At 41.6% G+C, this 12,473-nt stretch overlaps 1 protein-coding gene across 1 annotated transcript; it reads right to left on the reverse strand.

The window, feature by feature from the left end:
* Window positions 1–4,291: 4,291 nt before the first annotated feature.
* On the reverse strand, window positions 4,292–7,924 carry LOC307016993 (ladderlectin-like). The gene is made up of 10 exons (XM_079646409.1): window positions 7,837–7,924; window positions 7,674–7,743; window positions 7,515–7,544; window positions 7,387–7,431; window positions 6,578–6,649; window positions 5,936–5,968; window positions 5,480–5,571; window positions 5,150–5,275; window positions 4,922–5,021; window positions 4,292–4,472 (listed from the first exon to the last, which is right to left on the reverse strand). The coding sequence occupies exons 2-10, from the start codon at window positions 7,720–7,722 to the stop codon at window positions 4,402–4,404; spliced, it is 618 nt and encodes a 205-aa protein (XP_079502535.1). The 5' UTR covers window positions 7,723–7,743; window positions 7,837–7,924; the 3' UTR covers window positions 4,292–4,401.
* Between the last annotated feature and the right edge of the window lie 4,549 nt (window positions 7,925–12,473).

The raw sequence follows: 12,473 nt of genomic DNA on the forward strand, positions 1-12,473 counted from the left end.
ACCTCCCTCAACACTTTAGCCCCCCTCAAAAATAAAACTGTTACTTTCAAGACCTCCTCACCCTGGTTCACACCCGCACTGCGTAAAATGAAGCAGCGAGGCCGCCAACGTGAACGTCTTTCAAATGAATCATCCCTCACAGTCCATTACATAAGCTACAAACTCCATCTCAATGCATACAGAGACGCTCTTATTGCCGCTAAATCTGCCTACCTCTCCAACATCTTCACTGACCCCTCCCGTAACCCCAGGACCCTCTTCTCCACAGTTAACAAGCTCTTCAAACCTCGTGCTGATAACCTCCCTACTTCTACTTCCGCTACTTGCAGCTCATTCCTCCAGTTTTTCAGAGACAAAATTAACGCCATTAACCACTCCTTCTCAGCTCCATCTGATATACAAGCATCTCCCCCAACCTCCACCATTTCTCCCCCCATCTCCCTTGACCTCCTGACTCCTCCTCCCCAGCGCCGCCTTTCCCAGTTCAACCTCGTTACCCCAATTGAAATACTCCATCTGATTGGTTCCTCAAATCCCACAACCTGCTCCCTTGACCCTCTACCCACTCCTCTCCTGAAGTCCTGCCTCCCCGTCCTCTGCCCCTATCTTGCTAACCTTTTTAAATCCTCGCTGTCCCATGGAACCATCCCCTCTGCCTTCAAAACTGCTGCCGTTACTCCAATCCTCAAAAAACCTGGTCTTGATCCCTCCTCCCTCACTAATTACCGCCCCATCTCCAACCTACCATTACTCTCAAAAACTCTTGAACGCATTGTAGCCAATCAAATTCACTGCCATCTCCAAACCAACCAGCTTTATGAACCCCTTCAGTCTGGATTTCGTCCTCACCACAGTACAGAAACTGCACTCGTCAAAGTCCTCAATGACCTCTTCACCTCTGCTGACACTGGTTCCCTCAATATTCTAATCCTCCTCGACCTGAGTTCAGCCTTCGATACCGTGAGCCACAACATCCTGCTCACCCGACTCAGGGACATTGGTATTGAAGGTATTGCACTCAGATGGCTCCAGTCCTACCTCAGTGAACGATCCCACTTCATCTCCCTCCCCAACCACTCCTCTGCCACAGCTTCAGTCACCCAACGTGTTCCTCAAGGATCAGTACTTGGACCCCTCCTCTTCATCATTTACATCCTGCCCCTCGGTCAGATACTCCGCCACTTCAACCTGGACTTCCACTGCTATGCTGATGACACTCAGATCTACCTCAGCACCAAATCCCTCCATAACCCACCCCTTACCCACATCGATTCCTGTCTGACAGCTATTAAAACTTGGATGCAACATAACCTCCTCAAACTGAACAGCAACAAAACAGAACTCCTCCTAATTGGCTCCAAATCCACCCTCAGCAAGGTCACTAACATGACACTCACCATCAATGGCACCATTGTTTCCCCCTCCAATCAGGCACGCAACCTTGGCGTAATCTTTGACCCCACCCTCTCCCTCGAACCTCACATCCGCCAAACAGTCAAAACCTCATTTTTCCACGTCCGCAATATTGCAAAATTCCTACCCTCTCTCACCGCCCTGCAGCCGAACGACTAATCCATGCCTTCATTTTCTCCCGCCTTGACTACTGCAACTCACTTCTTTACGGCATCAGCACTACATCCCTCAACAGACTCCAACGGGTTCAAAATGCAGCTGCACGTCTCCTCACACATACCAAATCATGGCATCACATCAGCCCAGTCCTCAAAGAGCTCCACTGGCTTCCTGTCTCCCATCGCATCAATTACAAAATGATGGTCCTCACCTACAAAGCACTCCACCATTTGGCCCCCCCTTATCTCACAAACCTTCTCACTCCTTATCAACCCCCACGGTCCCTCAGATCCACCGCAGCCGGACTCCTATCCATTCCCACATCCACACTCTGCAGCTTTGGGGACAGAGCCTTCTCAGTGGCAGCTCCTAGGCTCTGGAATTCCCTCCCCCAAGATCTCCGTGACTCTGAGTCCCTCACAGTCTTTCAGTCCCGCCTCAAAACACATCTTTTCAACTCTGCCTACCCATAAGCCCCCCTCCTCTCAATCAATTTCCTCTTGACTGCCTTTTTATTTATTTTACTATACTTACTTGTTTGCCTGTCCTTGTTTGTCTACCCTCCCTCATATTGTAAAGCGTCTTTGAGTCGTGAAAAGCGCTATATAAATAAAATGCATTATTATTATTATTATAAACAAACTGCATGGCTTTTCCTTTATTTCATGCTTTTACCACCAAACTCATTTCTATGCTTGATGCGCACCGAGACTTTTTCACTTCAGTCCTGAATCAAGACCTCGTTAAGAATCCCTAAAAACAAAATAGATGATATGCCTGAGTTTTTCAGTTTATTTTTGTATCCATTAAAAAAATGGTCCTGAACTTCCAGCCAGGTGCAGCGTCTCTAAACATGGATAAAGAGAGGGGTGCAAAGTGAGGGTCCCCTGGGTGGGCTTCTTTGTGACCAAATCAATGAGAGCATTTGTAAAATAATTGGGTATATAAGATTGATTCATATCATGTGAGGAATCTAATCCTGGACATTTATATCTGGTAATTTATGAAAACATCAGGTTCTAACTGCGTGTGGTGTGGCAGCCAGTCGAGGTTACGTCTGCATCAAGAAGCAGTAATTATTCATATCAGCTGCAAGGGACATCTCTGAAGAGGCCAGAAAACACCAATGAGTTCAGGTCTGACTCACGAGATGTGATACCACTTAGTTTGATGGAAATACAGATATGATGAGGGGAGCCTGAAGACTGAGGAGTCACACACAATATTTGAGGAGGGTTCTGATGATACAATAAATGCAAAGAGACTGAAACAGACTTCTTGTGTCTTTGTCCGAAGTATGTGTTTGAGTCTGGGTTTAAAAAGTTACTGTATGAGTTCCAATAGAAAATACAGTTGTAAACCTCTCTCTCTCTGTGTGTCTTTATTATGACGTAACGACTAGTCCACTACTATTTTGAAAAACGTGTCGACTAGTAAATATTGGTAGTTGTGAAACCCCTACTCTGTACACAGTGCCATATATTTATTATTTCTAAGGGTTTGATGGAGTCTAAATGCCGCCATCTGCCGGTCAACTTTATGAATTACAGCTATTGTTTTAGGAATAATTCAAGACAAGACATGAAACATTGAATCAAAAGATAATTGACCTTATCATTGTCATGAGTTGCATATTTAATACAATACATGCAATGAAACTGAAACAGACTTCTTGTGTCATTGTCCAAAAGTTTGTGTTTAAGTCTGGGTTTAAAAAGTTAACTTTGTGTTATATTGTGATAATTTACTTTGTGAGGAGAAAGAAACAAATACCTTGTAATCAGTATCTGAAGGTTAACGTGTGAAATAATTCATTTTAAACACAAATATTTGTCTTTTTTTAAGATTTTCATTCCAATTACAAGTCGGCATGAAACAATATAAGGCAAATACGTAGGAACTCTTTTTTTTGACCCATTGGACTAGAGCCATGGTACCTATAGAGAGGCGAAGTCACGCCCATCTACTTCCGGTCCATGGGACCTTATTTCTGAAAAATGATGTATTGAAGTCAATGGAGAGAGAAAACTTATCTTTCGATCCCGTTTGAATTGTGCCATGATTTACACATATGATGTTTGTCAATCTTAACAAATCATTTCTATGTCAAAAAAGTCACAGTTTGTCGTAAAACTGCTACCTCCGAGACCCGACCACGGATAAGCGGGAGAAGATGGATGGAATTCCATATTTCCAAAATTATAACAAATTCAATCTAAATTCTTCTTCTTTCCTGTCGTATTTGTTATTAAAATGTATTATCACAAAATAACGTGAAAAGGTACCAATAAAGGTTTCCTTTAACATCTGGATAAAGACTTGCCAATGGGAGGGCAATGGTTTCAGGCGTATATAAACATCTAAGATAATAATGGGAACATTTTTTAAGAGACTTGGGATGCACCCTGGGATAACCTGAGACAGGTTACACAGCTGGCTACACAATACCCACAGAGGAACAGCTTCAAGCTCCACTTCTGACCTTTGTGATCTGTATGTTTCACAGCCATTAGCTCCTTGTGATTTATCATACTTTGTATAGCACCAAAATCAGGGTCATAGCATTCATTCTGAGATGGTTCACAGGACATTATTTGAATTGTTTTGTTACATTTCTATCTGTGACCCAGGACTGTTGAGTCCACTTACTCTGAGATTAATAACCATTCATCTTCAACAACATTTAAACCAAGCACTAAAATAAAAATCACACGACATCCCATTCTTACTGGTTTTTATTAAAGAACAGTGAAGAATACACAATGATACATTCAGAAAGATATGGGTTGGCTTCAAACAGAAACAGAGCCCAGATGTTCAGCCTGTAAGTTAACAGGTGAAAGGATTCTTGGAGCAGATGAAGCGCAGGCTACTGGTGCACTGGGTGTTACACCAACCATCTGAAATGTTAAGGAAAAACAAAAGTGTTCAATAAATATGTTATTTAACAAGAGATGCTCCACAATGTTCACTGTTATATCACTTGTTTTTCCTATCCAGAGTTAATCAGCAGAAAGGACAAAAATAATGTCATGCTCGCTATGATCTAAGCATTGTCTCCTGTCAGGACACATAAATACAGATATCTACTCTGTGAAATCAATACAGGAACCCAGGTACAACATACACATCTCTCACAACTCTATGGATATACACATTCCCAGCTGGACAGACAAATATTACAATATCACAGCATTCATATTTTACATTCATTGATGAGGCTGCCCTTTTGAACAAAGAGCCAGGCACCACCTTAACATATAGTTAATTAAACCTAATTAACACAACAGCAACATTTACAACTAGGTTTTATACTCAGTAACCAGTCAGATCAAACAGGTGTACTTACTGCCGGTGGTTAAGTACATGCAGGGGTAGCTGCTGGAGGAGGACTGGGAGTACCAGTTGGTGTAGTATAAGCCCTGACTATCAATCCACATCCAGCGGCTCTGAAACACAAAGAGCATGGCTGTAAGGAGGTGTCGTTGCAGTCTCTTTATCTGTTCTGCTGTTCTCTAGGACCCCCTCTAGACCAGGTCCTGGACTAGCTGCTGGTATTTCTTTCTAAAAAACAGACCTGCAGCCTGAAGCCTCCCAGCCATGCGGTGCTCAGACCGGATCTCTTTGTGATCTCCTGCAGGAAAGCGTACTCTCTGGGGTTGGTGGCCGAGGCCAGGTGGGCCCCCAGGCCGGTGCAGTGCTCCTGTGGGACAGAGGGGGCACATAGGGTTCTTTGTGGACATGCAGATAAACAGCTGTGTGATTTAATGTCTTCATTTACTTCCTTAAAGAATGGAATGGATATGAAAGATGACAGGAACAACACAGATCTACTTTTAAAGCCTCATACAAGTTCAATGTGTCTGCCTGCTCTCGATAACACAGTGAAGTGTTGCAGTAGTGTTACCTCAGCACTGAACCAGGTGCTGGCTGTGTTGCTGACGATGAAGCAGCGAGAGTTGTGGCTGTACCAGCCGTCAGGACAGTAGTTAAAGCGAGCTGCAGACACACAGAGAAGAGAGAGCTTTCACTGACTGAAACACACTCTGTTCAGCCTGCTGCACACACAGCTGCTCCACTGACACCAGCTTCAGTCTGCGTGGACCTCATGTGTTCACAGAACAGTTAGCAGGGGAGTAAGAGCTAGCAGGTTATAGTTATTAGCCTAACATGCACACATACTGCTGTGGGGCTTCCAACAAGTCATGCTTTTACTCATTTCCCTCAAACTCTATATGGCAGGATATTTCGAGAGAGGTGTTTGACTTTTATTTAATCTTCTTTTTAAATTGTACCATATTTCTTGCCATGACAATCATGAAGGGGAAAAAAGGGAATATTAAAAGTGTTTTGTGGTCCTTACATTCAGGTGCTGCTGCCTCCTCCAACACCGGTGCTGCAGAGAAAGAGAGAACACAATGATCAGATGTATTGTGTAAAATATATGCAAGTATTTATATATGGTTATCACATTTTGGTCACATTTTGTTCATATTGTACGGAGCCCCCTAGGGGACATGGAGAGATCTCGCAATACTTTTCATTTAGCTCAATGTACTTCCTGGTCAGTTCGGCAACACAGAAACCACAACAATGGAGCGGTTCATCGATTTTACTTTGAGCTTGGCCTTAAATATAAAGATAGAACATCAGTGCTTGGCAATAGGCACGGGTCCCACACATAGACTGTATATATAAAGGGTTTCACATTAGTGGAGACACCTCAAGAGAACACTCAGAGCCCCTAGGACATGGAGAACTTTTTATTTTTACATATTTTATTTTATTTTTCAAATAATTTAATTTTTCTTCTCCATGTCCCCTAGGGTGCTCCGTAATATTGTGTGTATTGCTGTTTAAAAAGGTCTTTATTAAAATGAATATTGTTTCTAATAGGCAACAACAACATGTGGAACTGTAGATCAAGTATAACTGATTATGTACATGTAGCCCTGAGTTTACTATGAGCAGACACAGTATATCTTCAGAGGGACGTGAGTCTTACCGTCTCTGGGAACAGGGACAGAATCCTCTGGAACAGACTCTTCCTCAACTTTCTTCATCTCGGCCTCCATCTCTGAAACAGTGACAAAGTATTTCACATCAGCTACATTGAATCACAACTACTTAACCTAAGGATGTACGGAAAAACAATATCATCAAACGGACACAAGATGAGCTAGACATAGGCTCTATGAGGTGGAACCCACATGCTAACGTTAGCATGTTAACATGCTCAGAACCACAATGCTAACATACTGATGTTCAGCATGCATTTTCACCACGATAACCATTTTAGTTTGCCTGTTAAGGTATTTTACTAACATTATAAATCTAACACACAGCTGAGGCTGATGGGAACATTTCTGTACCTCCAATAATGCTGTAGGCGTGAAAGTACATACAGGTTACACTTCCAAGTTCCCCGTACGCCACAATTTGACATTCAGTCTTGAATTATGATGGTTACTTTTATCTTTCAGTGTCCACAGCTCACTATTTAACTTGACAGAATCTGAAGGAAAAGAACCCAAATGTTCTCTGGTATGTCAGATATATAAAGTCAGTAACAGCTGGATTCTACAGAGCTCCTCTCCAGGAGCCTGCCTGTGATGCTTAGATATCATGAACCAGAGCAGCTGTAGTTGTTGACTGCTCCGTCCTGCAAAGGGAACTGCTGTATGTCAACATGTGTCCTTGGATTCTAATCCAACACAACTATCTTCTTCTGTTTTGATCCATTATTTAGTTGACTTTCTAACATGGCTGTCAGATTGCAGGAGGTGAAACCTGAAATAAAAAGAGGACACTAACCAGGTGCAGGAACCATCTGCTCCATCAGGGCAGCCACCGCTGCTTCTGTGGATAAATCACATTCATGTTGGTGTGAGAAACATTTAGGACTGTGTGTGTGTTCCAAAGCAAAGCCCTTCAGTACTGACCTGGAGCCTTCTCTTTGTGTTCAGCTGGAGCTGCAGAATAAAACACAACACTGTCAGTAACATTAGTGCCCTAGTTACTCTCCTCCCTCACAGGGTCGTGTGCTGAGGACTCATCATGAGCACATGTGTGATGGTGTGTGCGTTCTGTCTAAAGCTGACCTGCAAATGCAGAACAGAGGAGGACTGAGAGGACCACGACAATCTTCATGGTTATGAGCAACTGGTTGTTCTGTGTGGAGAAGAACAAAGTGCAGATGAAGATCCGGAGGGAGAGCAGAACCACGAGCTTCACTGAGGAACAGAAACACAGCAGGTGTCTTACCTGTCAGGTAAATGTGAGGAGAAGTTTTTCAGGAGTCAGCTGAGTGATGCAGTGATGAGGATCAGGCCTCCCTGCTCTTTATACACACACCTGAAACACACAGCTCATGTGGGCGGGTCGAGTGTTTGTCTGTGACTCAGTCCGGTCTGCGGGAACATGCAGTGAGCCCATAAAGATATGAACCATAACTCTGATCTGTTTCCTGACAGCAGCAGGTCAGCAGTTTGCCCTGCAGTGTTGTTGTGAGCTCAGGTTAATGGGTTAACCAAATCAAACCGGGCCCAATACCAACACTCAAAGTGTGTGTGTGTGTCAGGTGTGTGTTCTGATATTATATTTGAAAAATGACTATACTATTCTAAACTATACTGAGGTGAAATACAGAAGTACAAGCAGCAACATATACTTGAAGTATCCTGTGTATGAACGTATTCATCATGTGTTCTCCGGAGGAATGGCCTCTGTGTTAATGCATCACACACATGATATTATTGCATTCATATTTGGCGCTGTAAAGGATGCAGCCCCAATGTTTCAGCCCTACTATGGAGAACCAAGAAACTTACTCAGCAGAGCAGTCCAACCTGTTTCTTTTTATTTAGGATCAATTTTGAATCAACTAAAATACATGACAAAACAAAGGGGCTTTATTGGCATGACCACATATTACACATAGTATTGAAAAAGCATTCCACAAAATGCTATTTTTGATGTACAGTATATTTAGGCTTTTTAATGGCAGATTTTGAACTTAGTTTTGCAGCAATCAAACTACCTCCCCCCCCCCCCCCCCCCCCATCAAGAGCTACAAGTCTAAAGTCTGTTGGTCGTTCCTGTAAGGCTCCAGCGGCTTATCTTTCTTCACATCATTACCTCAATCATTGATGGAAGAATATCATGTGTTATTGTCTGTTAGAGCTCACACACGTTTATGAACACACAATAATACTTCCTTCTGATAAAAGTAGAGGCAGGGTGTCCTCTGAAGTCTGGCTGCTGGGAATGTTCCTTTCACCAGTGTCCCAAGGCCAGGAGCTCTCTACCCCCTCACTCTTTTCTAAATGGAGCCTCCTGTAGGAACCAACCCAGTCTCACAGTCAAATGACACGACTTTGGAAATGCGTAAAATAGATACGCAGAAGTCCGATTTAATTGATTAAGCTAAATTATACTTTCCCCAACTATATGTAAGTTTCAATTTGGAAAATTCCCGTTAATTTCCATGGAAAGTTTCCATCGTTGAAAATTCCCTGAATTGTGCAACCCTATATACAACACAGAGAAATGTGTGAGGTGTGAGTGCATCTGAATAAAACCATAGTCATGACTTATCTGCACAATTTTGATCTTGTGTTTAACTTCTATCAGGAACCCAATAAAGATCATAATAATCATTTAGTTTGAATGCGCTACACCAGCATCCTGCTGTCTATTAGCAGACACTGCTGCAGATCTCATTCCAATGTTGAAATCCTCTAAAGTGTAAGAGCTGGATAAAAAAAGCCTCCACATGTTCAGTTAGGGTTTCATCTTTCTCATATGCTGTGGAAAGTAACTCAGTACATTTACTCCAGGACTCTACTTAAGTACACATTTGAGGTATTGGAATTGAATTGAGTATTTCTTTCTGTTTCTCTTTATATTCTACTGCACGACCATCACAAGTGAAACATTGCACTTCCGTTGTTTTACAGCTTTAGTTACTCGTAACTTTATGGATTTAGATTTTTACACACAAAAGAGAATTTTCTAAATATGATGTTTATTCTAGATTCATCTATCCTCACGTGTTCTTTTTCACAGCGAGTGGGTTGACAGAAAATCTGTTGATAATAGTTCATTTTTTGGGTTGCCGATTCTCAAAAGTAAAGATTTGCTGCTTTTAAAAAATGCAATTTTTATTCTGGAATTACTGTTTTACTTCTTCTTTAACTACATCTTCCTGATCAGACTTCATTTCGCTGTCTTAAGCACCATCCTGGATGTAACACTTGTTTCTTTGTAATGGAGTATTTTACAGTATGGTATTAGTACTTCTACTTATCTGAATCTATGTTCCACCAATGCCATTAAGCACACAGAACTCAAATCACGCTGTTCCAAAAGTTCTCGCTCTCTGTGAGCTTTAAATGTTTTAAACGCGTTTCAGAGTTTTCTCAGAGAACAGAGGCTGCTCGGCTTCAGCTGGGACAATGCTTCATGCTTAGAATTGTAAAATAAAGTAACAAGAACTACAGTAATCCCAGAGATGAACTACAATGAAACATCCCAAAGGAAGTTGCTGGATTAGATTCAGATTTATGATGCAGAGTCAAAGGGAGTGTTGGGAGAAGCAAGGCGTGCTGAGCTCTCTGACTGAAGACAGAGCAGATAACAGATGAGGGAGAAATGGCTTTCAAGGTCACTTATTTACTTTGATAAAGAACAGTGAATTACTTCCTGTAAAACATGTTATTCTAGATGACTTTTTATGATTCCCAAAAAAAACAGTATCGTGAGTCATTTTCCCGCATTAGATCTGAATAGCCACAAACTCTCTGTGAAGGTTTCCATCATCAAGTCATCGTGCTGTTTCAGGGATTCTGATTCTGATTTTCCCCACAAACAAATCCCACAAAATGTCTCACTTGTATTTTATGCACTTTTTAAAGTCAACCTTATTCCTATGGAGGCCGACAGGTGCAAAACACAACAGCAGCCCAACACATTTCCACCAGGGGAAACGCACTGCAGTTTAAAAACCATGTAATCGTGTAATTGAATGTATTATTTATTTATGTACATATTCCCTGTCATGTCTATGTAAGTCCCATTTCTTGTTTTCATATTGTCTTGTTGTTGCGTGTTGGCACCTTGAGTTCATTGTAATGTTGTTGTACCTGTACAATGACAAATTAAAGATCTATCTACCTATCCATCTATCCATCTATCTATCTATCTATCTATCTATCTATCTATCTATCTATCTATCTATCTATCTATCCATCTATCTATCTATCTATCTATCTATCTATCTATCTATCTATCCATCTATCTATCTATCTATCTATCTATCCATCTATCTATCTATCTATCTATCTATCTATCTATCTATCTATCTATCTATCTATCTATCTATCTATCTATCTATCTATCTATCTATCTATCTATCTATCCATCTATCCATCTATCTATCTATCTATCTATCTATCTATCTATCTATCTATCTATCTATCTATCTATCTATCTATCTATCTATCTATCTATCTATCTATCTTTCTAAAGAGAACAAATAAAAAACACAAATGTGCCCGAGACACATGCAGATGAAGAAACATCTTCACCAATTGACAAAACATAAATAAACAAAGCGCTGCATACAGTTACAATCACAAGTGTTCAACCCCCATTGCACATTAGGTCTATTGGCTAAATGTAACATTGTTCAGCTGTTTGCAATAATCAAATAACACAAAGTCATTCAATGAAACTAATATCAAGTGTTTTTATCCAAATTCAACAGAAAATACTGCTTTAATGGCGACTGCAGTCTCAAAATGATTCAAGCCCTTCATGGCAAGCATCTCCAGTACTTAGTAGAGCACCTTTTGCTGTTTTGACCTGCTGCAAACGTGATGCATATCCAGACACCAGCTTCTGGCAGAGCTCCTGAGGGGTCTTAGTCCGTTCCTCGTGGGCCGTGGCCTCCAGTTCAGTCGTTACACTAAGAGCATCTCTTTTGATCCTTTTCCCTGTTTGTTCAAGGCACTGATCTCTTCTCTGAACTTTTTGGACAATTCGTTTGACTTTGACAATATTTATAACATTCAATCAAACGTCACTCTCAACAAACCCCTAGCCAATCCAGGTATTTATGTGTTCTGTCTCAAGCACACCTGGGGGTATACTACGAAGCAGGATGTTCTCTTAGCGGCTAACTTCAGGTTAACTCTGGGTTTCCGGTCCTACGAAGCTGGTTCTCTTTTTAGCGGGCTAGATCTCCATGGTAACTGATGCTGAGCGGCTAACCTGCCCCGGAGCAGGTTAGGTTGCAGGCTAAGAGCTCAACTCAGTGAAAGCACTGCCTGCTGACCAATCAGAGCTCAGTGTGCGGAGTTTAAAGCGATCAAGTCATATTACAGGAGAAAGGAAATACAGAAAAGCTGCCGTTGCAGGAAAGACGGCCGGCAAAAATCAGCGACTGTGTGAACGTGAACATTAATAGAATATCACCTCCCATCTTCAGAGCAATCTGACTATTAGAACATTAGCGTTAAGAAAGCTTACTTAAATATCTGCCACAACATAAGTAACCGGATCAGAGTAACATTAAGTACAGTCCGCGGCATATCACATCATAATGTATCATCTCCTTATCTGAGTCAGCTGAGCCGTATCTGGCCGTGCAACACTCACAGTGTCACATACTGGATGCAGAAGGATTATTTGAAGCAACACATTAAGTTGAGGAAACACTCGAGTCAAATGTAATGAAAGTCAGATGGTGTCTTAGACGGGGCAGTGATATCATAAACCTGTTCATGTACGCATTCAAACACTTGTTCTGTTACCAGCTGTATTCACCTTGCAGGTGCAGCTATGTGGCTTTGATCCTGGATCAAGTGTTTAAGTCATGGATGTTTAAAGTTTAACTTCTT

This window comes from Notothenia rossii (assembly GCF_949606895.1).
Source record: "Notothenia rossii genome assembly, chromosome: 8".
Lineage (NCBI taxonomy): Eukaryota > Metazoa > Chordata > Actinopteri > Perciformes > Nototheniidae > Notothenia > Notothenia rossii.

What these genes read in the sequence shown, in the direction of transcription:
- LOC307016993 (XM_079646409.1), bottom strand. Translation starts at nt 7,722, where the DNA reads ATGAAGATTGTCGTGGTCCTCTCAGTCCTCCTCTGTTCTGCATTTGCA. An exon ending in TGTCCCTGTTCCCAGAGACG is followed by an intron (nt 5,969 to 6,577) that starts GTAAGACTCACG and finishes CTTTCTCTGCAG; the next exon opens with CACCGGTGTTGGAGGAGGCA. An exon ending in CATGTACTTAACCACCGGCA is followed by an intron (nt 4,473 to 4,921) that starts GTAAGTACACCT and finishes TTAACATTTCAG; the next exon opens with ATGGTTGGTGTAACACCCAG.